This window comes from Mus caroli, chromosome 16 (genome assembly GCF_900094665.2).
Source record: "Mus caroli chromosome 16, CAROLI_EIJ_v1.1, whole genome shotgun sequence".
In the NCBI taxonomy this organism is placed as follows: Eukaryota; Metazoa; Chordata; class Mammalia; order Rodentia; family Muridae; genus Mus; species Mus caroli.
The window spans coordinates 28,878,084-28,905,706 of NC_034585.1; the positions used below are offsets into that span (position 1 = coordinate 28,878,084).

General features: G+C 52.0%; 1 protein-coding gene across 1 annotated transcript in view; it reads left to right on the forward strand.

Moving 5' to 3' along the window:
• Meltf (melanotransferrin) overlaps positions 1-17,222 on the forward strand; it is a 20,009-nt gene extending 2,787 nt beyond the window's left edge. The window contains exons 3-16 of the mRNA XM_021185088.1: positions 974-1,073; positions 2,869-3,051; positions 3,965-4,121; positions 5,229-5,296; positions 6,433-6,620; positions 7,145-7,325; positions 7,914-8,065; positions 9,695-9,791; positions 10,538-10,732; positions 11,460-11,616; positions 11,713-11,780; positions 13,631-13,818; positions 14,643-14,841; positions 15,354-17,222. Coding sequence (XP_021040747.1) covers positions 974-1,073; positions 2,869-3,051; positions 3,965-4,121; positions 5,229-5,296; positions 6,433-6,620; positions 7,145-7,325; positions 7,914-8,065; positions 9,695-9,791; positions 10,538-10,732; positions 11,460-11,616; positions 11,713-11,780; positions 13,631-13,818; positions 14,643-14,841; positions 15,354-15,433 — 2,013 coding nt within the window. The 3' untranslated portion in view covers positions 15,434-17,222. The remainder of the gene's footprint in view (positions 1-973; positions 1,074-2,868; positions 3,052-3,964; positions 4,122-5,228; positions 5,297-6,432; positions 6,621-7,144; positions 7,326-7,913; positions 8,066-9,694; positions 9,792-10,537; positions 10,733-11,459; positions 11,617-11,712; positions 11,781-13,630; positions 13,819-14,642; positions 14,842-15,353) is intronic.
• Positions 17,223-27,623: the final 10,401 nt, after the last annotated feature.

Sequence of the window (27,623 nt, forward strand, 5' to 3'; positions counted from 1 at the left end):
AACAACATTATGAACTAACCAGTACCCCGGAGCTCTTGACTCTAGCTGCATATGTATCAAAAGATGGCCTAGTCAGCCATCACTGGAAAGAGAGGCCCATTGGACACGCAAACTTTATATGCCCCAGTACAGGGGAACCCCAGGGCCAAAAAGTGGGAATGGATGGGTAGGGGAATGGGGGGAGGGTATGAGGGACTTTTGGGATAGCATTGGAAATGTAATTGAGGAAAATACGTAATAAAAAATATTTAAAAACAAAACAAAACAAACAAACAAAAAGCCCTAACCAACATAGTGACGTCATGGCCCACAGTGGTCACTCACTGCTGCAGGGCTTTCCAGAATGAGATTTGCCGGGTCCAGGAGAAGAGACCCACATTCCAGAGCCCTGAGAAACTGAGGTAGGAAAGCAAGTCTGGGTGATGGGAGAGCTCAGCAGGGCAGGATGATGAAGGTAGTCACCACAGGACAGGTACTGGGTCTCCATGGCAGTCTGGCCCCCAGGAGGCCTCTGAGAATAATCAGCTAGTGGGGCCAACCCTCTCTGAGGGCAGAAGGCCACAATGACTAACAACTCCTCTCAGCTTCTGCCTCTGTTATGAACTGTCTTGGGACAGCTTTTTGTCCAGGGAAAAGTTGGTTAGGGACTGGGGCAAGAAGCTGAGAACTTCACCACGAAAGGATGCTTTCTGCTACGGCTCCATTTTGTGTCTACTGATTTTTCACTGAACACATCAGTGACGTTCCTGTAAAATTAACAACTAACTTTTTTAAGAGTAAATGTGGTGACGCAGCGTGAGGTCTTGGCCTGATAAAGGAAGCCCTGGGCCCTTAGGTCAGGGCCAAGACTAGGCTCCTGGGCCAGATGAAGAAAGCTGTGTAGCCCTCCCGTGCTTCTTGAGGGACTCTGGGCTGCCTATGAGTGTCACTGAGTGCTGGCTGAGTGGACTGACTGACCCTCATTCTCCATTAGGACCAAAAAGCAGATGCCATCACCCTGGATGGAGGGGCCATCTATGAGGCAGGGAAGGAGCACGGCCTGAAGCCAGTGGTGGGGGAAGTCTATGACCAAGGTAAGGGTCCTGGGGTGAGAAGAAGCAAAGGTGCCTCAGAGAAGCCAGTCTGGCCATGCAATCCTGAAGCCCTAGTTGGTCACTAGCTCCACAGAACTCTTCTGGGGGTCCACCAGCCAGCCCTCTGAGAACCCCCTCATTCTCATTTGAAACCTTTAAGTGGGAGAACCAGGGACTCGGAAGCTGAGTCTGTTCTTCCTGGGTGGCCTTCCCCAACTTCTGTCCACTGGGCCCTTACTAAGGGGCAGTATCATGCCTGGGGCAGGGTTAGGTGGAATCCAATGGGCAGGTGCCTGGTGACCAAGGTACCCAGAGATACACACACTCCAGTGCCACTGTCAGAGGCAGCTTGTTGGGGATGGGGACAGGAGCGACGAGAGCAGCAGAAACACCACTCACCCCATCCCATGTCTCACAGCAGACTTACCTTCCATGCTAGCCTCCCTCTATCTGGACCTGCTCTGTCTCCCTGTCTCTGTCTGTACCATGCGCAGTCTCTACAGTCAGCAATGCAATCCTCAAATCCTCTCGCGAGCTCCTGGGCCCCTCCCATCTTTGCAAAGGCCTCGGAACTGTCACTAAAGCTCTGATTCGCCTCCATGAGCCTAACTAAGGCCTGATCCCTCTGCCTTGCCAACCCGAATGGAGCCTCCGCGCCAAGTCTCTTCACACTCCAGGCTGCTAATGGAATTTGTGACAGTCCCATGACACAGGACATAGTCCAGCACAGGGAGCCTTTCCTCGAAGGCCACCAACAGCCCTGGCTCACGGGCCTCAGCATAGATCTTCCTGTGGTTAGCTCAGCACCGCATTGATCACCCACTGCCCCCTGGCTCCCTGTTCTGTGGCTGGGAAGCCCTGTTTCAACAGCAGGAGTCAGATACCCAGCACACACCCCAAGCCCCAGTTCCCCACAGGGTAAGTGCTATGAAGAAAAAAAAGTCAAGAAAAAGAAGTGTCCGGAAACCTACAGAGGAGGACAGAGGGAAAGCTGGCGGGGCAGGACTCCAACGATGGCCCTGGTGGGTGAGGCCTTGATGGCTCCAGTCAGTAATGAGAGTGGCAGCTGCTTAATTTTCTCAAACCCAAGCGTGCTCGCACAGTATGTCAGAGATGGGGCAGAGAGGAGGAGAGTTCCTGGAGATGAGTTATGTACCTTTTCTGAACGGCCCTTCTCCATAGTGGGCCCCGGGGAGTCTCAAGGGACTGCAGAGCCAACATGGCGAGAGATATTCAGGGTCTTGAGTGACTTCGGGTCACATCACAAGCTCCCTGTGTCTCTCCACTTCCATCCCCACTGCTCAGCACCTTGGCATGCATAGTTTTTCCTACTTCAGGGAGCCCGTTAGTCTCCTCCCTCAGCTCTGCTCTCTCCATAACCATGGTGCCCCGCCTTCAAAGCTCCAAGTTCTCCTAAGTGCTTCTAGGAACCGAAGGCTCCCCTGACTTGAGCAAATGGAGACCCAGCTATGTCCAGATGGCTTGAGAAGGAAAAAACGGGAGCAACTGAAAGAATGACTTCTCTCTCTCTAAGTTCATGAGGCGGAGGAGGAGGGGCGTGGTGGGGGCGGATCTTGTGGCGAGACGAGCTAGATCTCGCCTTCCAGATCTCAGTGAGAAAGGCAAGCACACATGCCAGTGTTCATCTGCACACGCACGGACACGCGTACACACGCACGCACGAGTGCACACAGACACACACTTCCACCGAAGACCATCCCCCACAGCCTGCCTTCCCTGCAGCTTCCTGGGTCATCACCCTTGCTATCCTCACCCCTCACTTCTCCCCTCCTAGACATTGGGACTTCCTATTATGCCGTGGCTGTGGTCAGGAGGAATTCCAATGTTACCATCAACACCCTGAAGGGCGTCAAGTCCTGCCACACAGGCATTAACCGGACTGTGGGCTGGAACGTGCCTGTCGGTTACCTCGTAGAGAGCGGCCATCTGTCAGTGATGGGCTGTGATGTGCTCAAAGGTGAGAATTTCAGGCCCAGCTCTCTCTCTCTCTCTCCCTCTCCCCTTCCCCATCCCCTCCTTTCTCCTTTCCCCTCTCCCCCGCCCCATCCCGTGCCCCTGGGAACCTGCAAAGCCCCACCTCCTTCAGGAGCCTCCCTGACTGCAGCCAGCGAAGCCACTCCCTCTACTCTGCTGGTTGGCTACTACGGAGCAGGACCCCAGGCTTGCTCATTCCCACGTCCCAGACAACACAACCAGGTGGTGCAGGACCCAACCAACCACAGTAGTAGGAAGAGGACCAATAAGAAATCAGCCTGGTGTGGGCTGCTGAGGGTGGTCTCTGTCTAGACGGGTGTCCCGAGCGCTCCAGAATAAGACACTACATTTTCAGGACCCAGACAGCTGCTGAATTCACCCATAAAAGCCCCGAAGTGGTTGTGGGCCCCGCCACAGTGTAACTGACAACCTAGGAGAGCCTAAATTCACAGTCTCTCGGGGTGGCCAATGACCAGTCGGGAGGGCAAGCATTTGATAAAAGGTGTTTCTGGAGCCTTACTAATGAAGAAAAGAGAAAATAAATAAATAAACAAAAACAAACACCACAAAAATTGCAGGTCAGACAGCTTGACTACCTCTTCTCCGATCTCTGCCCACCCCCGCCCCCCTTTGGTAAGACTGCTGGCCACTGCTCTGAAAATGAACTCGACAGTGAGAGCAGAATCCAGTTTGCATTCAGCTGTGCTGTGAAGACATTTCGAGAAAACGTTTTATTTCTCAGTCACAGCAACAGCCCCACCCGGGGCCCAGTCTGGGAATACTGGTGTGATCTAGTCCCCTGTTTCTTCACTTGACTCTGAAAGGTGGAGGCTGGCTGACGCCTCTCTTGACTCTGCAGGGTGGGGTCACCGACCTCCCTGTGCTCCGTCCCACAGCCGTCGGTGATTATTTTGGAGGCAGCTGTGTCCCTGGAACAGGAGAAACCAGCCATTCTGAGTCCCTCTGTCGCCTCTGCCGTGGCGACTCTTCTGGGAACAACGTGTGTGACAAGAGTCCCCTAGAGAGATACTACGACTACAGTGGAGCCTTCCGGTGAGGGGGGACTGGGGCAGGGTGCAGCAAGAGAAGCTCAGGGGTGCAGGGAAGTGACTTTGGGCTGTAGAGCATCAAAGAGCCCTTTATACAGAGCCGGGCTAGTTTATAAACATGAAACCGGAAGGTGCCAGGCTGAGTTTGCTCACAAAGTCAACAAGTTTGGGGTATTTGGAAAGTGGGGGGAGGGCCTGACCAAAGAGAATGGAAAAAGCCATCTCAAGCTGCTCCTGGGTCCCCATTCTGATGTCTGACCATAAAGGAGGGGGGTGGGGGGTGACTGGACACTGGGGCTGGCCTTTTTCTATGCTGGTCCTGACTGGCACTTTATCCTTCCATGACTCAAGAGAGAGTCTAAAGGGCTTATGTCTAATCCCATGTCTCACAGGAGAGTTTCCAGTCCCTGTAGGAATCAGTCCTCGGTGTCCACACCCAGGGTGGGAGGCTTATTGGTGACTGGGGGCACAGGAGGACACAGGTCCTCCTTACTACTTCCCCATGTCCCTGGCTATCTGCCCTCAGAGGCCTCCATTTTAATACCCCCTCCCCCACACCCCCACCAGTCCAGTCTGCTTATTTTCGGGCTGTGGGGACCCAAGGCATCCCATTGCCCAGTAGCTCCCAACCTGCCTCCCATATTGGGAGAATATATGGAAGTCACCATTCTTTCCACTCAGGATATTTGTGGATGGCATGAGAGGCCTTCTAGTTCAGTCCCCTGTATCAGAGACGAGTCCTCTTCAAATACCTTGGGTGTCTGGGGTTTGGATTGCAGGCCAAGGGAGGCAGCACAGGGCCTTCACTGACTGTAAGAGACCCCTAATCCTCAGAGGAGCCCTGCCCCACTTACCTTCCCGGCCCACGTGACTCATGATGGTTCAGATGAGTCCACAACTTGGCAAAGCCACACAGCCAACTATCTGGGAGCAGGCCCCCCAGAACTGCAAAATTGTAAAATATACCCCCTAGGGACACCCCCTGCAGCTCTGGTCAAACACCCAGGGTAGATGGTAGGAGAGACTGAAGGGCTGTAACAGGGATCAGGCAGGACTGAGTGGCCGTAGCAAGGGTCATGTCCCGCCCAGGCTCATGGCTTTTCCTACGCAGGTGCCTGGCGGAAGGAGCCGGTGACGTGGCCTTCGTGAAGCACAGCACAGTGCTGGAAAACACTGATGGTGAGGGGCGTCGGGCTCAGATGTCCGGGTTCACCCCAGATGGTTTGCAGTGCTGTGGTCCAGCGCTGTTCTGCGTCTCCTTGGGGAACTCTGGACAAGTCCCATAGTCTATGTACCGAGCTAAGACGGGTCTCGCCATCAGCATTCCTACTTGGTGCAGCAAGGGTCGGGTCAAGCAGGGCTCTAACTGTGGCATTGGGTTCCGTCCCGATCCACTTAAGTGTGCAAGCCCCACACTAGACACTGTAGGCTCTCCTGTCCCTTCCTGGCCTTTCCCCTGTGACCTGACCTTTCCCTAGACAGTCTTGCTTTAGGTGGGTTGTTCTGGTATGGCTTTTTGTTTGTTTTGTTTTTAATTTTGTAGTAGGTGACCTTTAGAACTTTCAGGCAGACACAGGGCCACGGGCCTATAATCCCAGCACGTGGGTGGCTGAGGCAGGAGGATTGCAAGCAAGTGCTAGGATTATGAGCGTGCACAGCTGGAACAGCCTCTCAGTGTGGAGTTACCTGAAGATGCATTGACATGCATGCATGCTAAACACACATACATGTGATATAAACTTTATATTCTAGCTTGGTTTTTTTAATCAACATTGTAGCATGAGTGAATTAAAAAAATAACTATAAGGGAGAATAAACCAAAATAGTAATGTTTGAAGCTTTAGGCAAAGTTTGGGGGAATTACTCTTCTCCCTTGAGACCACAGCTCTGAGGAGAGTCTGTCAGTCAGAGGTGATCACTGTGCACCCTGCCCCTGTACACTGCACCCTCTCCCCCACCCCTACCCCTACCCCTGCACCTTCCCCTCTACCCCGTCCCTGCACCTTGCACCCTATACCATGCCCCTGTTCCCTGCCCCTGCACCCTGACCACTTTGCTACATTTAGCTCTCTCGCCCTACCCTCTGTAAATGCCATGTTTGTGTGTTGTGTTAGGCCTGCTCCCTCAAATCCATCTTAACATAAACTGGAGACAGGTAGAAAGTATACAGAAAAGGTGTTGTGTACAGCTAAAGAGCTCTGAGCATGAGTGCTAGGTCCCCACACCCTGCCCCCTGCAGACCCCTCTCCCATCCCCCCTCTGCCCTCCCAGCCTCTATGAATGCAGGAGCTGACTCCCCAGTTCCTACCTTCCAGGGAACACCCTGCCTTCCTGGGGCAAGCCCCTGATGTCAGAGGACTTCCAGCTACTATGCAGGGATGGCAGCCGAGCCGACATCACTGAGTGGAGACGCTGCCACCTGGCCAAGGTGCCTGCTCATGCTGTGGTGGTCAGGGGTGACATGGATGGCGGTCTCATATTCCAACTGCTCAACGAAGGCCAGGTGAGATGGCATGCTGAGCTCCCAGAGAGCACTGGGCCCTTAGGGTGAGGACGACTCCATCTGGAACTGACCCAGGTGGCTCCATCAACCAAGGTCAGTGTGAGAGGCGAGCGCTTTGCAAGCTGGCTGGGCGGGTGGAAAAGGCAGAGCATGGGCACACCTCAGTCTCGGCACCCCTCAGTCACAGCCTTTCCTGCTTGTGCCACTGAAAATCAAAACCACAGTTGCGCGCACGTAAGATAGCAATTGTGTCGTTGGCTAACTGCGGCGAACAATGTTTTGTAGAGACCCTGCAACGCCAGCCACTGCCCAGTCGTTACTTTTGCTTGTGACCCTCTAAACCTGGACCACAAGCCCTGTGATCAAAGGGTGGGGGCTGATGAGGTAGAGGTGGAGGGAGCAGAGCATCGGGGAAGGCCCTGTGAGGTTGCAGGGAGGAGTTCCAGGTGACAGACTCTCAGGGAGGAAAGGATGTGGCCTGCAGCAGCAGCCTCACCATTCCGATTTTTACCCTTTACACGCAGCTTCTGTTCAGCCACGAAGACAGCAGCTTCCAGATGTTCAGCTCCAAAGCCTACAGCCAGAAGAACTTGCTGTTCAAAGACTCCACCTTGGAGCTTGTGCCCATTGCCACGCAGAACTATGAGGCCTGGCTGGGCCAGGAATACCTGCAGGCCATGAAGGGGCTCCTCTGTGATCCCAACCGTGAGTCCTCCTGTGCCTGCATCGCTCCCTGGACATAACGGTGGTGGGATTCTCTGCTGGGCTTGTTAGAGCAGGACACCCATCTAGGCAATCTGGCGAGTGCCCTGTGGCCCCTAGAGAACCTGTCTCTTTACCGCTTGGGGGTCTGGGAAGGAAGCAATCTTTTAGCGAGACCTGTGGAACCCTACCCTGCAAGACCCTCCAGGGCCTGTGGCTCGGGTCCTCGGAGCCTGTTTTAGAACTGCTGTGTGCCATCAACTCCGACTCCACAGCCTCCCACTCCTCCCTCTTCACCTTAGGGGCTTAGGAGTTATCTCTCTCCTGGATTATTGCAGGGGCCTATAAGTGGGCTTTCCTGACTCCCGCCCTTATCCCTACATATCTCCCACCTATAGCCAGGGAAATAGAATGCCAGACTGAGTTCAATATGCAGCAGCCAGTCTGTCTCAAGCATCTCAGCTTTCCATCTGAGAAGTGGGTAAATAGCTGGTCACGTGGCTAAGACCACCACTCAGGATTTCCCTGACTTGAAGACTGATTTGAAAGGCTTCCTGTCGATCTACTAGCCCACATGTGCACCCTACGCAGGGCTGCCCCACTACCTGCGCTGGTGTGTGCTTTCGGCGCCCGAGATCCAGAAGTGTGGAGATATGGCTGTGGCCTTCAGCCGCCAGAATCTCAAGCCGGAGATTCAGTGTGTGTCAGCCGAGTCCCCTGAGCACTGCATGGAGCAGATCCAGGTGCACTGCCGTGGGCTAGGGAGGGGACAGTTGTATGTAGTGCCTGGCATAATCCCCATCTCTCAGGCCTGTGTGGTAAGGGCAGGGAGAGGGTCCTGTGACAAGCTCACAGAGGAAGGCAGAAGGAAAGACCAAAGTTGGCTGAGAACAGACCTTCAGTCCAAGAAAGTCCCTTCTCTCTTCTGAACCTGTTTCCCCATACATGGTGAGAATGGGAGATCACCATTTGCTAGACGTTTCTGTTGGCAACTCACACTTAGAAATAGATTGCATTGTGTTTGAAGATCTATTGCACAAAATTTAATAGGAATATATGAAAATTGCATCCTATATATGAAGGGATAGAAAGAATGCTTGGTATTTCTGTTTCCTGCATTTGGTTTTGGCCTTTTCCTGAGCACTTGCCTTGGTACCCACTAACCCACAGGTAAAGATCTATCCATTGCTCAATCCCTCTCGGGTCTGTCCTCCTGGCTTCCTTGGCTGGACACTAAGGCAAAGGGAGGCTGGGAAGCGAGGAAATCTATTCCCCAGTGCCTGGCAGACTGGCCTATCTCTGGGTAGCTCTTTCTGAATGCCACCTTGCTGCAGAAAGATGAGAAGGGGCAGGATCAGCTGCCTCTCGGCCGCAGATGCATCCACACAGCCTTCACAGGAGTCAGGGAAGGAGGCACCCAGGCCTGTGGAGAAAGGAGCAGAGTCTTCCCAGGCACCCTCAGAACCCAGCAGGAGGCTCAGTGAGCCTCAGTTCCTGCATCCCAGGCTCTGCAGATGATGTCTAATATGGCGCCCACTTCCCTTTCCTGGATTCCACAGTGACTGGGACCGGGGCTATGGGTTCAGGCTCTGTGTCCCCCTTGGTATCACAGAAGGTGTCAGAAACTCTGAGTAAGGAGAAAGTCTTAGAGATGCACCCACTGGGACAAACACCACTACCTGCAGCCCATACCTGTAATAGTGTGGGGCGCCCCCAGGGTGCCTGGGCCCCTCTTCCCCAGTCTGGCCTCTTTCTTGTGCCTTGTCGTATACTTGTGGCTTTATTACCACATAGCCTCTAGCCTAATGTCAAACGGCTTTAGAATGAGCAAGCAGGGTGGGGTGTAGGTGACCTGGAAGGGGAGAGGTCGGTGTGTTCTGAGAGAAGAGCTGCTGCCTTCTCCTACGGGACTGTCATCTTTGAATCTCTGGGCCAGTCTGCCATGGCAGCTGTGTTTTGCCCAGGAAGTGTGCTACCCACAGACGAGATGCTACCCACAGACGAGTGCTAAGGGCTCTCAGGCCTCCGGGAGGTGGCAGTCCCTGGGGACCAGCAGTAGGGCAAGGGCAGTGTTGTGCAGGGGAGGGATGGGGGAGCAGCCCTGCTCTGAAAACCTGGTGAAACTGCCAGGAGCTGGGTGCCCCTGCCTGTATTGGCTGACCTTAGCCTTTCAGCAACCTCTGGGCCTGGCATCTTCACAAACGCAGGAAGGGACGAGGTAGGGACAGAATGGGGTTCTCCCAACTGGGGTGACTCCCAACAGGAGAGAAGCTGAGCTCACTAACTCTTTTCCCTAAGAGGGGAAGAGCCCTGCCATCTCTGGGGATTCCTGCCATCCAGGAGCATAGTGCACCTCCTTCTGTCCCCTGCAGGCTGGGCACATCGACGCTGTGACTCTGAGGGGCGAGGACATTTACAGGGCAGGAAAGGTGTACGGCCTGGTTCCGGCGGCCGGGGAGCTGTATGCTGGTGCGTATTCCTGTCCCTGCCTGGTGGCTGATTCTTTCATAACTCTGAAACTGTCTATAAGACCTTCCAACTTTCCTTCAGTGCTTCATCCCGAGCCTCCTGCCAGTCTTCTGTCCGGAAGCCAACCCCTCCTACCCGAGGCCTCAGTTATCCATCTGTGTGATGCGTACCTCTAAACATCTACAGACTTTCTGGACAGGGTCAAGGAATTATTCTAGTCTTTGCAGAGCCTGGTCATAGTCTTTTGACTTTCAAATTCCTCATTAACAACTATAAAAGCCCTTCTTACCAGCCAACCCAGGCTATACCCAGAGACCACCCCACAGTTGGCAAGGGTGACCTTGTCCTCTCACTTACATGGTTATTGACTCATTCACACCTTCTCGGTGGTTTGGGCTTGACTTTGTCCTCTTAAGGACAAAGACCTTAGGACATTGATTTAGTCCCTTCCACTTGGCTGTGAGAAATCTCTGGGCTTTGAGAATGTGTCTGCAGGTCTCAGCCGTGCCTGCTTTCCTCACATAGAGAAAAAAATACCAGCTGGGTGTGAGGAAGACCATGGATGAGGGCTCCTGGGGTGTTTCAGCCAAGTGAAGAGTGGGGACACCAGCTGCTCCCTAAAGGCCCTGGGACATGAGCCTGGGCTTCTGTAGCCCCAAGATGAGACAGCACTGCTCTCAAATAGTACGGGACAGTTGAGGCATGAGTCCCAGCTCTGATAAGGGGCCCCTTTCACCTCCCTGCAGAGGAGGACAGGAGCAATTCCTACTTTGTGGTGGCTGTGGCAAGAAGGGACAGCTCCTACTCCTTCACCCTGGACGAGCTTCGCGGCAAGCGTTCCTGCCACCCCGACTTGGGCAGCCCAGCGGGCTGGGAGGTGCCCATAGGCTCCCTCATCCAGCGGGGCTTCATCCGGCCCAAGGACTGTGATGTCCTCACAGGTATTGCCCTCTGAGGGACACAGACCCGAAGCTCTGTAGGATCTGATAGGGAAGACAGTCAGCTATGAGGGCTGGGGCCTTGTGAAACAACCCCAACAGGTCGCCTGTTCTTGACACGGTCCTAGGTGAACTCTCCACAGATTTGTCATATGTCCAGGTATTCCTGCTCCTCAAACCAAGTAGAATTCACACTGAACAATGGGGGTAGGAGGGCAGACATGGGAACAAGCATGGAACTGGGTTGTCCCCATGCCTAGCAGTCCCTAGGCATCTGGGGACCTCACTGGAAAGTGGCAGGGCATGTACTTTTGTGCCCAAATATCTAAGTGCTAAGATGGGGATAGAATAAGGAAAGTTTGCTATTTGCCCACCCCACACATCTCATGCAAAGCTCTCCCCGTATTCTCACAGTCTGAAGCCAGTGAAGTCCTTGAGCTGCCTGGCCGCACACCTCTGCTGGCTGATAACTCAGAGAAAATAAACATAGTTGTCTTACCTTGACATACATGGAAGGCACTAGAATTGATAATTCTTTCCTGACAGTAGTCAGTGGCCCTACTGGGGAGACTAGACCATGCATGCGATACATCATGACTTCCTCATCCCTGAGGAAGAGCAGGCCAAGGCCTGTGGGAAGATGGCGGTAGGGCTACAATCTGCCCACCTCCTTCCTCCCTGGCCATCTTTCTGCGGGCCCCCTTATCCCATCCTTTCCATTCTGCCCCAGCGGTGAGCCAGTTCTTCAACGCCAGCTGCGTGCCTGTCAACAACCCTAAGAATTACCCTTCCACACTGTGCGCGCTATGCGTGGGAGACGAGAAGGGCCGCAACAAGTGTGTGGGGAGCAGCCAGGAGAGATACTACGGCTACAGCGGGGCCTTCAGGTACTTGGTGGCAGCTGTGGCACAGGGGTGGTCTTCTGGCCTGGCCCTGCAGCAGGACTGTCTTTCTGACTGCTAGCCGGCCCTCCTGTGTGACAGGTGCCTTGTGGAGCATGCAGGGGACGTGGCCTTTGTCAAGCACACGACTGTCTTTGAGAACACAAATGGTACGTGAGGCTGCTCGGGCTGGAGCTAAAAAAACAAGTCCCGGGGTGGGGTAGGGGTGGGAGGGGCTGTTTCCGGTCTCCAGAATAATCCACACACGGGATGTTGCTGGGTTTAGAGTCTAAGCAGCAGTCAGGAGAAACTGAGTCTGGAACCCTCTAACCCCATGAGCCTAGGGACCCCAGGAGCCACAATGTAAGAGCAGATTTGGGGGACAGAATTCAAGTTCACATCCCACTGCAGGATGATACCTGCACCTCAGCTGGTCTGCAGCTATTTCTGGGGCCCTGAGACCTGTGGGCTCTCCTCTGACCACTGGTCAGAAGCAGGTCAGTGCCTGGTGCAGAGAAGTCTCACCAAGGCAGCACCCAGCCACGTTCACCACACAAGCAATTGTGTTTCCTGTAGTCACCTTCCCAAGCCCAGACACTCAGGTCCCCAAAAGCCACCTCCGAGATCCTGCCTGTGTACAGAACCTCTCAGCTTTAGCCCTGCACCCACACAAGGGGAGAAGCCACATCTGGGTTAAAGCTGGAGTCCATGCCCACAGCACCTCAGTGTTTGTGCTTCTGTCTACCCTGCAGTGCCCTGGCTCTGAAATTACAAAACCCCACGCTCAGTCATCTTTGCCCTTTCCTAATGCTGTCTGTCTTTCCAGAGGCACCACAAAGGGCACCACTGTGGCCCAGAGCAAGAAGGAATTAGACACTGAGGAAAAACATCAGTAGTCAAAACTCAAGAGTGCTCAGAGGTCACTGAGGTCACAGGACATGGCCCCAACCGAGCTGGAAACAGCCCTCCCTGTTGCCATAGGCCGGCCTCCCTGCCCAACCTCCAGTGAAAGAAGCTGGCTAAGTTCCCCAGTCTGGTAGAGAAGGCAGTGGGAGACTGGCTGCCATGACACTCGTGCCTCCCAGGGTCCGGCTGCCATGACACTTGTGACTCTCAGAGTCCTTTAGTGTCTTTGACTCTATGTGGCACCCACCTGGCATTCACTCTGGAAAGGGAGGTCAAGTGAGCACTTTAAGACAGAGATGATGTGACTCCCCGGGGTGGCTCTTCTTGGGAAGCTCTGCAAACAGCCACCTGCTTCAGCACCACACATTCTGAGGATGCAGACTCCCCGCTCTACCCGAGAGTCACAGAGGGCGCTTCTTCATGAGTCCCTTGGGACTGTGTCTTGCATGCATGGCTGATGTCACACCCTCTACAGTTTGAGAATTTAGCTTTCAGCTTCACCGCATGCCCAGGTTCAAGGGCACAACCTACAGATAGGAATTCTTGCTCCAGAGGGAAAACCATAAAGATATCAAGATCTGGCGTTGTATCACAGTCCCGAAATCCTGGCACTCTGCAGTCCGAGGCAGGAGGATCATAGTTTGAGGCTAACTTAGGCTATATTGCAAAATCCTGTCTTAAAAACAATTTTATTGCCGGGCAGTGGTGGCACACGCCTTTAATCCCAGCACTTGGGAGGCAGAGGCAGGTGAATTTCTGAATTCGAGGACAGCCAGGGCTACAAAAGAAACCCTGTCTCGAAAAAAACAAAAAACAAAAAACAAAACAAAACAAAAGTGATTTTATTAAGAGCCCTCCCTGGTGTTGTAACTATAAAGGGTTGTAAGGTGGGGGTGATAATCCCCACCTCACCCCCACCCTGTGTTATAAGCAGGGGCTGTAACCAAGCCTGTTCTACTGAGTCCTCAATGTCACATTCAGCCAGTTGGGCCCTGTCCCTCCTGTGACAGCCGAGACCACAGCTTGGGATGCTGTCCGGATATCACCACCTCTTGCCAGTGAAGGGTCTCACGGATTTCTCTTCCCCTTCTTCCCACCCCATGATGTCCCTCAGGTCACAATCCTGAGCCCTGGGCTTCTCACCTCAGATGGCAAGACTATGAACTACTGTGCCCCAACGGGGCACGGGCTGAGGTAGACCAGTTCCAAGCTTGCAACCTGGCACAAATGCCATCCCACGCTGTCATGGTCCATCCAGACACCAACATCTTTACTGTGTATGGACTTCTGGACAAGGCCCAGGTAAGCCAAGCTAGAGAGTGGTCTCAGCGAGGAGTGGGTCCAAACCCCAAGGTGGCTTCTGCCTACCTGGAGCAGAATTCACAAGAAACTGCAGAGGCTAGGGGGTATTATATGGCTTTCATCCCAGCCAGGACATTCTCCCAGGGATCGTTCCTCTGTCTCCTACATCATTAACTTTCCTTTTCAACTGGGCCATCCATTCTCAGCAGCATCCAAACAGCTGCTTCACCACCCACAAGCAGCAAACGGACCCTCCTAGCCTCCCATCTCTGATCGTTACAACCCTGCTCCTTGCCACTGCTGTTATTGTTGTGTGGCCCGGGAACTCAAACCCAGAGCCCCCTTCCTGGAGACGGCTCCTCCACTCCCTTGGAAGGCAAAACTCCTTAAGCTATCCTCATGCTAAGCCCATCGGCTCCTCTCCTGGTCTCTCTTGGGGGTAGCGCCACTCCAGACAGTCCTTACTACATCCCTGAAACTGCTCTTGTCGGGGGCACCTCCACACACACTGCTGTATCCAAGGGCCAAAGCTTTCCAGGGCCTCACTGCACCTGACCTCACACCACAGCACACAGTATCGGCCATGGCGTCCACACTCACTATGTCTCCCACGTCGGTTCCCTGCATTCATGAACTGTCTGGTGGGACATTTCTGGGTGTCTCTGGATGGTGCCTCCATGCAAATCTTTTCCCAGAGCCCCTCCATGGCAGAGGCTACGTGGCTGGCTTCCACTGAGAGACTTGGGGCCCTGAAATGCTTGCTCTTTGGGGCCCCTATGATGTTCTGTAAGCCCAGACACAGCAGTTGCTTTTGATGTTTCCAGGACCTGTTTGGAGACGACCATAACAAGAACGGTTTCCAAATGTTTGACTCCTCCAAATATCACAGCCAAGACCTGCTTTTCAAAGATGCTACAGTCCGAGCGGTGCCAGTCCGGGAGAAAACCACATACCTGGACTGGCTGGGTCCTGACTACGTAGTTGCGCTGGAGGGGATGTTGTCTCAGCAGTGCTCAGGTGCAGGTAAGGGAGCAAGCCTGATATGCCAGCACTTGTGGTACCTCCTTCAAAGGGCCCGAGACACCCCATAATCATAGGGGTGAAGAAGTTTGGAATTAAAACTCTGAGGACATTGAAGGGTATCCCAGGCCTGGGTGAAGCAGAGGAAGAGGTCCCTGTTGCAAATACAGTCAAGGTGAATCTCCCAGGTCCAAACAGGGAGGCTTGCAGATAATTGAGACAGGAGCTCTGTCCAGTTACCCAAATAGACTGGGATCATGAACGTAAAAGCCGAAATGATAGTCTTTGGTGGATCTGAGGTAACAACATAAATATGCATGCAGTATAATTTGGAAGGGAATGCATATGTAAAGAACCCAGGGAAAGACAAGATTGTCTTGGGGTAGAAAGGAGTCTGGAGCTAGCAAAGTACACAGAAATAGCGCTGCCTGTGTGTGATCACCAAGCCCGCCGCCCACAGGCCTGGTGCTTCCAGCCTTAACTACCTGTCACCCCCCCCCCGCCCCCATCCCCAGGGGCCGCGGTGCAGCGAGTCCCCCTGCTGGCCCTGCTCCTGCTGACCCTGGCTGCAGGCCTCCTCCCTCGCGTTCTCTGAAGACGGCCACGCCCAGAGCAGGGAAAGCTACAGAGCCCAACCCGGAAGAAACCAGGACATCAGCTAACCCTGCAGGAGAGCGCGGGGCGGGATGCGAGAGGCGAGGTGAGAACTCACACACACAAGCCTCCGAGGTGCGATTCTAACCCAAAGAGAAATTTCTAGAATCAGGATGATTGTTAAGGCCAAGTCTTCCCACCTGCTGGAGCCCTCAGTACCTGAGGCGACTGGCGAGTAGCCCAGTCACTCCTCCCACACTGGTGGCGCCAGCAGCGAACCTGTGCCTCCCACCTGGAGCCTCCTGGCTGGCTGGGGTGGTTAAGGGGGTGGGGGTGGGGAGGAAGAAGAGGCCGGTTGCCATGGCAACCGTGGAGCAGCTTCCAGCCTCTGCACCCGCCACCTGGCGAGGTGCCAAGGAAGGGGCACACCACCAACCTAGAGAACCTCTGCGACACACTACCACCCAGCAGCCCCTGCTCTCGCTGCCCCACCGCTCTCTCCTATGGGCACTTGTCCACCAAGGCCCAGGCCCACGCCGTCGGAGGGGCAGGGCTTGCTGAGCACATCAGCCTTCTGATGTGACACCAACCAAGGAGCCCAGCCCTCTGGACAGCAAGATTTTGCTAGACTGGGATGGGAGGAAGGGAAGGCCAGAGCTGTACTGTGGGGATGAAGTCCTCCAAAACCCTCAGAGGAAGGAAGTGCCCCCACCTTCCCAGTAAGAATGTTAGTGTGTGAGAAACTTGATGCGGGGTGGGAACTATCCTGTGCTCCTGTGGCAAGCAGGACTTGCGCTGCACTGCCTGGACCTCACTGAACAATGAAACTGTTGCCTAGATTCTATTGTTTGCTCTCCTGGTCTCAGTCTCAACATTAGTTTTCTCCCTGCCTTCATTATACCCCTTTCCACATCATCACGCGCGCACGCGCACACACATACACACACACCTTATCCATGTGAACATATCTGAACATATCTGCTTGTCTGAAGAAGTATGAGCTAACCCAAAATAAGTCCCTGTCATGAACTGGGCCTTAGGATAGACCACGAGCCAGGGGGTTGGGGAGAGCCGTGTCTTCCCTTCACCCTGCACGTGTTGGGTGGTTGCATCTTTCCAGAGGATCCCTGGTTCCCTCGAACTGTGAGAGCCAAGGCCTAGGCTGCCATTTTGCCATTGTTCTCTCGAGAACCAGAAAAAGTTTTCCAAAGCTACCAGCTCTTACCCCAAATCTTGTTCCCTTAAAAAAAAAGTAATAAATAAAAAGGAGAAGAAACAGGAGCAAACAGCCGTCGTCAGCACACTGGAAGCAGCGTGGGCCGGGAGCTATTTGTGTCTTGGTCTGTGTGGGGGGCCTCAGATCCCGATGACAGGCCAGGTTCCCAGTGGCTCGCCCCCACCTGTGGGCGACGACGGGACAGATCCTTTCCATCGCTCACCAGTAGAGAAGGTCCTGGCAGTGTCCCAGCCAGAGTCACACAATCCTGAGGAAAATCGGTCACCATGATGCTTGGGAGAGCAAGCCCCTCCTCCTCCCAGTACACAGCCATCCATTCTTCTCTGAGCTGGAGACTTCACAGTGAGAAGTGTACTCTGTGTGGGCGACTGTGCTGCCCAAAGTGTGATGTCTGTGCCGTGTGCCTTTCAGGTGTGACTTTCAAGAGCGTTGTGTAAATGACGTCTGATTGCCATGGGCCACTGCTGTGTTTGTGCTAAAGAAAGACATTGGTTTCTTTTTAAAATAAAGCCATATATCCCTGCATATGCAGAGGCTTGGATTCTGGTGGAAACTGTCTGCCACCTGACTCAACTTGTTTTCTTTGTTGCTCCAACCTGCTTCAGGCCCCTGCCCCACCTCACCCACGATGGCACATTTCATTTAGAGCCCTGTTTGTTGGCTGAGAGCGAGAGTCAGGGACCACTCTGCAATCCAACCATCTCGGCCTGGCCTCCGTTCGCTTCCCCATATGGACGGGTTCTCTGGCCCCCACAGTGCCTCAGCTATCCCCATCCCTGTCTCAGACCAGCTGCCACCACCCCCTCAGCCTCTTGGGTGTCTGCTTCTCTGGGGACTGGATGCAGAGGAGGCTGAGAACATCCCACTGCCCCTGCCCTGTGTCCCCTGAATAAATCCCCACACCATTTCCTTGGTGAGCTCGCTGCTAACTCACTGCGGGGAAGGAGGCCCACAGTCCTCACAGTGGGCACTTCTGGCCTGGACGGAACTGAAATACAGATTGGCCTTTGTGCTCCTCTCTCTCTCTCTCTCTCATGGCTAAGGCCCTCTACCACGTTTCCCTCAGCAGGAGGCTGAGGCAAGAGGAACTAGAATTTGCAGCCAGCCTAGGGTACATATATATCACTATAGTGGTGATATGTATATGGAGTCCCATTCCATATTTGGAAATCATTGAAGTTTGCAGCCAGCAAAGGGTATTTTGCCAGACTGTCTCAAAACAAGCAGCACCAGGAAACGTCAGTCTTCCCAGAGTTACTGGCAGCCCAGACTGAAGGACAGAGGATCAGGGAGTCTCCCTTATCCCTTCTTTCCCAACAGCCTTCAGGATGGCTCCTCCAAATGCAGAAGCTGTCTCCCACCTGAGGGTCCTTGTACTTCAAGGGGTCCTTACACTCTGGAGCTGTTGGTAGCATAACCTGGAGGCCTTGTCAAAACAAGCTGCTGTGCCCTGCTTATTCCACAGATCTGGGATAGGAACAGAATTTCTGGCAAATTCTTCACTGTGCAGAATGCAGTTAGTTGAGTTTACATTCCTTTTGGGCTGTTTAGCAGGTTCCTAGGGCTTCTTTGGTCAGAGGGATGAGTAGTCAAAGACCCTTGTGTAGGAAGCTAAATCCAACCTGAAGAAAGAACTGTGGCTTATTCAGTATCCCCGGGGAGGGTGTGTATGTGTGTGAGAGATGTGTGGAAGATGTCATCACCCAGCTGTGGATTCCAACAAGCCAGCTGCAAGAAAGGGCCAGCATCAACCCACCCTGCTCCAGCCCTCACAATTTGGTTATGTCTGATATATGGCCATATACCCAGCTAAACTATCCACTTGGTCAGGCCTGCTAACCCAGGCCAGTAAGTCCATTTACTCACAAGACTGGGATGGGAAGTTCGAAAGTTCAAGGCCTGCCTTTATTGTATATTAAGTTCAAGGCCAGTCTATATAATTTAACAAGACCCTTGTTCAAAATGCAAAAGTAATATTAGCCCTGGGGGGAGGGGTGTATAACTTTTGGGTAAAACCCTCACTTGGATTCTCAAGGCCTTAAATTCATTCCCCGATATAGAAAAAGAAGTGATGATGGTTGGCCAGGGCTGGGGAGGAAATACAGTTGTAGGACACTTGCCTAGTATGCACAGGTTCTAGGTAAGTGTTTCTCAACCTGTGGGCAGTGACCCCTTCAACAAACCTATCTCCAAAAACATTTTTTTAATATTTATTATATATAAGTACACTGTAGTGTGTCTTCAGACACTCCAGAAGAGGGCATCAGATTTCGTTATGGATGGTTGTGAGACACCATGTAGTTGCTGGGATTTGAACTCAGGACTTTTGGAAGAGCAGTCCGCGCTCTTAACCACCGAACCAGCTCACCAGTCCCCCCAAAACATTTATGATGCAATTTGTAACAGTAGAACAATTATGGTTACAAAGTAGCAATGGAAATAATTTTATGGTTGGGGGTCACCACACCATGAGGAAATATATTAAAGGGTCACAGCATTAGGAAGGTTGACAAACACCTGTTCTAGATTCTGTTCTCAGTACTCAAAAGTTTCAACCGAACACATGCTGGGGAAAGCTCAAGCCAAGGAAAACTAAGTGGAGGTCACAGGGTGTAAGCTTCAGAAGAATTTTAGTTGTCATTTAATAATTTTATTTTCTAAGAATATCAAATATGAGGACTGCATCTATAACACTCCCACACCTCCCTCACCCACTTCCAACTCTCCCTCTGCCTCCCAAACTCATGATCTCTTCTTTAATTATCATCGTTACATATATGCACACATGTGCATCTATTGAGTCCAGTCGTTACTATCCATATGTGCATGTGTCCTGGGCTAACCACTTGCAATTGGACAGCCTCTGAGGGAGATCCTGTTTAGAAGAGACTGACTCTCCCATGGGCCACCTGTATCTCTTCATCTAGGGGACAGGATTTCCCTTTCTACCTTGGCATGCCAGCTGGTGGTATTAGGCTGGCCTTGTGTGGCAACCATATTGTTGAAAGTCATGGATGCTGCTTCCCTGTCATATGTAGAAGACTCTATCTCACTGAAGGTATACATCCTGGTCTTTTAGCCTTTACAATCTTTCCACCCCCTCTTTTATGAGCCTCAGGTGTAGGGGTTGCATTGGGTTGGGTTTGGACACACATATACCCCCAAAATAAACTTTTTGGGGAAGCCCTTTACCTCTCCCTGCCCAGAAAGTAGTCAAGATGGTTTGAAAATGGAGCACATTGACACAAAAGTGCCAGGCAAAGGACCACATGGTAGAGAGGGCAGAGCAAGAAGATGGCTGAGTCCTGGGCAAACAGGCCTGAACTCCCCCATCCCTACTAAGTATGGTGAGGGTGGGGAGGATGGGAGGTGGACTCATGGCCTTACAACAGGCTGTGGGACCCAGGAGCAATTGCCTGTTCTCTCTTTCCCATCTGTGGGGATGAACCAGGATTGGCAGGATTAATATAGTAAAAATGGGATTTGTCTGACTAGTGTTTAAACAAAAAGGAGTCTGCAATAGTTCAGTTGTTGCAAGCCCTTTAATCTGGCAGGGAAGTGTTTCTCAGTATCCCCTTGACCTTGACCTCGACCCAGGGCTTCCTAGTTGTCTGAGAAGAGCTCAAAGCTCTGCTTCCCTCCCTGCATCCCTCTAGCTATCTTTTGGAGTTCTTTCCTGCCCAAGAAGGGTGGGGCCTGGTGCTATGCTGGAGAGAAGGAAGCCTCTACCTTTGGGAGCCCACAGTTCAGGAATCAGCCAATGCCAGGGATGTGTGCCCTGGTTCTGTGGGGCAGAGTCCTCCTCCCTAGAAATAGAAAGCTGGAGGAAAGGAGGAAAAGGGGGGGCTGTGAGCAAACTTCTAGGGTGGGAAATGGAGGGACGCAGCCCTAAACCATTCCACCTCCCAGCTTGACCTGGTGATCCTGAATGTCACAGTTCTGTAGTGCTGAGGAAGGTTCCTTGGTCCCAGGAAGGAAGAGAAATGGAAAGTACTTGACAAATGCCTTTATAGGACTGTCATCCTCTAACTGGTGGCTCAGAAAGATGCTTCTGTGACCAGCCTGGTGTCTATCAGTCCTGGACTCTTTACCCTCTTCGGTGGTTTGAATAGGAATGGCCCCCATAGACTCATGTGTTAGAATGCTTGACCCATAGAGAGTGGCACTATCATGAGGTGTGGCTTTGTTGGAGGGAGTTTGTCACTGTGGGGACAGGCTCTGAGGACTCATGTGCTCATGCTATGTTCAGTGTGGCACACAATCTCCTTCTGCTGCCTACAGATCAAGATGTAGAACTCTCAGCTCCTTCTCCATCACCATGTCTGCCTGCATGTCACTGTGCTTCCCGCCATGACAATGAACTAAACCTCGGAACTGTAAGCCAGCCCCAATTAAATATTTTCTTTTCTAAGAGCTTCCAGGGTCATGGTGTCTCTTCACAGCAATAGAACCCTAACTAAGACACCATCCGAAGGGTGACCAAGGGGGTGACCAAGGAACCTTATGCAACAGAATCATTGTAAGATTTCCCCCATCAAGGCCCTGGAACTCTGGACTGGAAAGATGGCTCAGCATCTCAGCAGTTGCTGAGTACTTGCTGCCTTTGCAAAGGACACGAATTCAGTTCCCACTACTCACCGAGTGGCTCACGACTGCCCGTAACTCCAGATCCAGAGGAGTCCAGAGACTCTGCATTCATGTACATACATGTAAACACACACACACAAATGAATTAAATAGATACATAAATAAATGACCAGCCTGCTAAGATAGACTTAAGATAGCAGCTGGGTTCATGGCCATGATAGCAGTCTACCGTTCACTATATCAGTTCAGGAACAGTAAAATTCTAAAAACTTCTAAATGCATCCTTGGTACTTCCCTTTGCAGCGGACGGTCTGCAGCCATTATGTAAAGGGTAGGGCTGCCTTCACTGAGGTGGGAGGATCCCTGTGACATATTGTTGAGTAAAAAGAGCAGGTTATGAAACAGTATGTGACTCCATTACCATAAGTCCCCACACTCACACACAATGCTGTCTGGAAGTCTGTTCACCAAACTGTTAGCAGCAACACTCTCTAGCTGATGGGATTTAAGGGAAACTTTCTTTAAACTTTATTTTTAGTTTCCCGAAACTCTTTAAGTTTTGAATTGCAAAACGTTTAAAATGAAATTGCTAAGGATATAGTCCAGCGGTACAGTGCTGGCTTCGTATGAGCCAGGGTTCCAGCTCAGCACAGCCATGAGCGAATGAATGCGTGATCCTTTCATTTTGGAATGGACAAATAAGCTGTAACAGAAATATCAACCAAGTCTTCCACGGTCACAAGCACAGGGGCCTCATCTCTGCTAAAGGCACCCAAACCTGGAGCCACTCAGCCCAGATGTGCGAGCAGCTGTGCCATCGGCTGCATGCCCTTGGAAAGTCACTACTCTTTAGAGCCGTGGTTCTCAATCCTAAACTTTAGGGGTCAACCAACCCTTTTACAGGGGTCTCATACCAGATAGCCTACATATCAGATATTTACATTACAACCCACAACAGTAGCAAAATTACAATTATGAAGAAGCAACGAAAATGATTTTGTGGTTGCATCACCACATGAGGTCACAGCAATAGGAAGGTTGAGAACCATGCTTTAAAGCCTCCACTCCCTAAGCCACTGCCACACTAGGTAGTTGGAAGAAATCTTCTGGAGAGGAGGATGGGGCCTCGCCTGCCCAGAGAATCCCAAAGGTCCTGCAGATCAACAGAGCTGTGTCCCAACCCTTGTCCACACTCCCACCGCCAACCCCACTGCCCCTGAAACTTCAGGGGTCCTGAGCCCTCTGCCAGCCTGCGGACAGACGGGAGAAAGATCATCCAAGCACAGTGGACTGAGGTCCATACTCAGCTGGGTCAGCCTCAGGTGCCAACTGTCAGTACCCACTGGCCTGGGAGAGGCTGGGAAAAGCCGGGATCAGACAGGATTGCTCAGGAGGCAGGGGCATAAGAAGCACCCACCCTGAGCCCACCCCTTAGCTGACTTATTTACGTACAGCACTCCCCCCTCCCCCTACCTTCCTAGCTCACAGCCTTACGTAGCATCTCCATGAACCAGTGTGTCCAAATAGCTTGTCCTGTCCCCTCATCTTGCAGGAAACCAAGGTGACAGAGAACAGGGCCTTCTCCGGATGGGTTTTCACCTTCATAACTCCATGCTTGAACTCAGAACCTGTTTCCTCACCTTGAAGTAACAGGGCCCAGGACCCAGCGCACAGATATTCATTTTTCTACCTTTTCAGTACTTGGAAAATGTGTTGTTGTTTAGATTTTTGATTGGTTGGTTGGTTTGGGTTGTTTGTTTTTTGGTTTTATTGTTTGTTTGCTTGCTTGCTTATGTTTTTTGAGAGAAGGTCTTACTATGAATGTAGCCCACTCTGGTTTCTAACTCATGGTATAGATGACGATTCCCCTGCCTCTGCCTCCCCAGTGCTGAGGATATGCCTGGCTTGTTTTCATGAAACCAGGTCTTGCTATGTAGCCCAGGCTGGCCTCTAACTTGAGGTCCTCTTGCCTCAGCCTCCTGATGGTTACAGGCAGGAGCCACCACACCATCTGTACCACACTGTCGGAAAGTTCTCGGTGCCAGATGGCCAGTAGATGATGGAGAGTCAAGAACCTACTTGACACTCTTTCCCCAGGATCCTTCCTGGCACCAGTTGCCATAGGTTTGTTTGCCCAGAAAGCCCTGTAAGGCAGACATTTGAATGAGAGATGTGGGTTGCAGTTCAGCAAGGCCCCTTGGGTTATTCTACTTTCAGCAAAAAGTGCCTGGCTGTCGTGTCCCTATACCACCCTTCCATCAGATACAGGTTTGGGGTGGCATGACCTTGCTTCAGCTGAGGACAAGTCTCAAAGAAAAGCCCAAGGGGATGCCATCAATTACCACCACCACTGCCAGCAGCCAGCTGGAAGAATGGGTCTTCAGTCCTGGAGAAACACTGGACGTGCACCACAGCGCCCCCTGCAGGAAGGGAAGCAGCCTACCCTAGATCATAATGCCGGTGGTGGTGAGGAGCTAATACCTGAGTTAAATATAGGCCCGTCTAACCCTTAGAGGCTTGCTTATGGCATGCTAGACACAACTGGTGAGTACCAATTTAGCTCTCAAAGCAATGTCTTGAAAGAAGTACGAGGTGTGGAGGTAGGTGATACATTGCCCACCGTCAGCCAACAAGCCAGGATTGAGACAGGCAGCTTGACCCTAGAGGCAGTGTAGACGACCATCCTGGCAGCTTTGTGAGGTAGCATGTGTGTAGCCTACATCTGCTTTCTCCAGTTCCAATGTCCTGTGGTATCAGGTGCTAGCTGTTAGAACCCAGTGCACTCATCCAGAGCTGGAAAGGAAGCCGAGTTCTGTGGCATTTTCCAAGGATAAAGTACCACCAATTACCAATTACTGGAAGCAGTGTGACCCCTCCCCCCACACTTCCCACACTCCAGCAGGGGAGCCACGTGGTGCTCTCCTGCTCTCAGGGACTTGAATGAGGCTGGAAGAATGGAGAGGCAAGCCGGGATTTGAGCACTGGCTGCTGGGAAATCAGCATCCTCTGCAGGTCGGACTGGGAAAACCGCCTACCGCCCGCGGGAAGCAGAACGTAGGACGCAGGACGCTCTGGCCAAAGTCCAGGTGCAATCGCTCTTATCTGTTCTGTTCTCCATCTCCATAATCATCTGGGGGCCACTGAGTCAGGCGCCCCCGCAGCAAAGAGGCCTTGAGAGCATTTGCTGAAGCAGGAGGCTCTTCCCTGATAACAGAAATGCTGGCCCTGCCCTTTCCAGATGGGCTGGGCACCAGCGGATCTCTTCAAGGACAGGGTACCACAGGACAGTTTTCTTAGCCTGCGCGCCTGCCACGCTAGGCTGGGTGAGACAGGGGTTCTTTTTCCTCCTTTCTCCAGGAAGAGAGAGATGCTCTACCTGCCTTCAGCCTCCTAACTGAGGGAGTCTGCTACCTCACAGCGTAGCATGGGTATGTATGGGAACCAATGACTGCAGAGCTGAAAAGCGCCACTTGCCCCAGCTACTGTGGCCTGGAGGATGAACCACTTACTGCTTTCAGTAAAGCTTCTTCCAGCCCTGCACTGCGGGGATGTGGGAATGTGGGGACCTGAAGGTGTGGCAGCCTTGAGGACATATGGCATCTGCACCTCTTCCCTCCTTCCCCTCCCAGTCTCACCCCCCACCCCCACTCCCAACACACACACATCCACCTTTCTTCCTGCAGCAACCAGGGAAGTCTCAAAGCTCCTGGCCTGTAAAGGCTTCCTGCCTTTTTCCATTGCCAGTTCCATCAGAGGCTAAGGACTTTTAAAAGGCCAGCCTGCCTCATTTTCGTAGTAGCCTGGGTTTCTCCTCAGACCTCACCAGGGACTGTCATTGCCCCTGCTCTGTAGAGTCACCTGTTCCTGGGCTGCTTTGCTGATTTTTAGTCATTTATGTAACGTCAAGTTTACAATTTCAGCCACTTGGTTCTGCGGCGTTAAGCCAAACACCACTGCAGAGTAACTATCAAAGGCACCCATCCCTACAACTCCGCCTGCAGCTGGAGCTCTGGACAGTCACTCAGCACGGCCCCGCCCCCTCGCCAGGCCCCGCCCCCTCGCCAGGCCCCAGCTACCATCAAACCTCCTACTTCTGTACCTTATAGGTAGGATTGTTTGTCCTTTGTGACTAGGTTGTTGCAACTGGAGTTTCTCCAAAGTCCAAATCATAATGTCTTCTTAGATTTTCCTTCCTCACAAGACTAAACACTTCTCTTTTATTGAAAATAGTTTTTTTTATTCAATATATTCTGATTATGGTCATCCCCTCCCCCTCCCAGTTCCTCTCCACCTCCCCACCCATCTGGATACACCTCATTTTTCTTGTTAATACCACCGGTTGAGAATAAGGTCACTACCACAGTCTTTGACCAAGCTTTAATTAAATACTGGCCAGGTTGATATTCTCTAGTCAGATCCATACTCGGGTTCCCAGGAAAATGTCCCTGAGTCAAGGTTTGCAGGGAAAACTCTGAGCTGGCGAGATGGCTCAGCAGGAAAGAGCACTGACTGCTCTCCTGAAGGTCCTGAGTTCAAATCCCAGAAACTACATGGTGGCTCACAACCACCCGTAATGAGATCTGACGACCTCTTCTGCTGCATCTGAGTCAGCTACAGTGTACTTATGATAATAATAAGTAAGTCTTTGGGCCTGGGCGAGCAGCATTGACTGGAGCAAGAGGGGGTGACTAGATTGAGTGGGGCTGAGCAGCAGAGGACCTAAAAATTCATTTCCCAACAACCACATGAAGGCTCACAAACATCTGTACAGCTACAATGTAGTCACATAATAAATCGATCAATCGCCGGGCATGGTGGCACATGCCTTTAATCCCAGCACTCAGGAGGCAGAGGCAGGCGGATTTCTGAGTTCGAGGCCAGCCTGGTCTACAGAGTGAGTTCCAGGACAGCCAGGGCTACACAGAGAAACCCTGTCTCGAAAAACCAAAAAACAAGAAAAGAAAAGAAGAGAAGAGAAGAGAAGAGAAGAGAAGAGAAGAGAAGAGAAGAGAAGAGAAGAGAAGAGAAAAGAAAAGAAAAGAAAAGAAAAGAAAAGAAAAGAAAAGAAAAGAGATAACTAAGGAATAATAATAAAATCTAATAAGCTAAAACAAAAACCAAATGTGTCAGAATAGGACAGAACAAACGGAAGGAAAAGAGCCCAAGAAAAGGCACAAGAAACAGATGCGGAGACCCACTCCTTCTCACACTATAAGAACACCATAAACCGGAAACTATGACATATACTCAAAGGACAATTGATGACAGTTACATACATACAGTTATGAAATAGCAACGAAATAATTTTATTTTATGGATTAAATGATTTTATGTATTAAAGGGCTGCAGCATTGGGAATGTTGAGAACCACCGCTTCATTTGTGCTTCCCCTGGGTCCCTGAGCTATCTAGTCTCAGGTTCTTGGTCATACAAGCAGCACTGGGTGTGGGTTCCATCTCGTAGAGTGGACCCTGAGTCAAATCAGACGTAGGTTGAGTTCTCCACAAGCTTGACCACCATTGCACTGACATAACTTGGAGGCAGGACACCAGTGTAGACCGAAGGGTTTCTATCCGTTTGGTAGCTTGCACTGTGCATTTCTGGCACCAGCAACACCATTCAGTAGGGGTGAAGCTCTAGGCCGACTTGACTTTGTGGTGGGTGAGCTGTGTGGGTATTGTCTTCAGCAATGGGGCTTGCTGTCAGTTGGTGGAGAGCAATCTATAGTCCTGGCAACAGCCTGGATTGTTTGGGGGTTCTCATGGGACCCAGCGGCCAACAACTCAATCAAATGTAACCCATTCTCGGTGCTGGAAGCTTCATTTGGTGACAAGAGATGGCCAATTGCCACTCTGTCTCCCCCACTCTTCAGTGATTTCCCTTAGATCGCCTTCCTATATGTGTGTATTTTAGGAAGCTCCTACTAGATCAGGTTCCCACACTACCCCTCAAGTGGCCCTTAATTTTAGCTGCTTTTTCCTGTACTCCCCCCTTGTCCCCCTCTTCCCTCCACAAACATCTGTTTCAGTCCCCGCCTTTAAAGCTTTCCTGTATACGCTCAGAAGTAGAGTTGCCGGCTCCTACAGTATTTCTATTTTGGTTTCTTGACAACTCACCAAATTGTTCCGCACAGCATTCGTGCTGTTTCTCGTCACCAAGCACTGTCCAAGTCTCCAGTTTCTCCCCCATCTCGGCCAACAGTTTCTCTGCTTTGTTCTGTTTTGTGCAGTGCCGGCTGGAAGGTAGCACAGGGCATGCGCATCCCGGGTGTTTGCTTCCCCACTGAGCCACACCCTCGGGCCCCTGCTGTCTCCTGCAGAGGACCCTTCCTAATAGATGCGGGGCAGCACCTCACCCCTCACTGTAG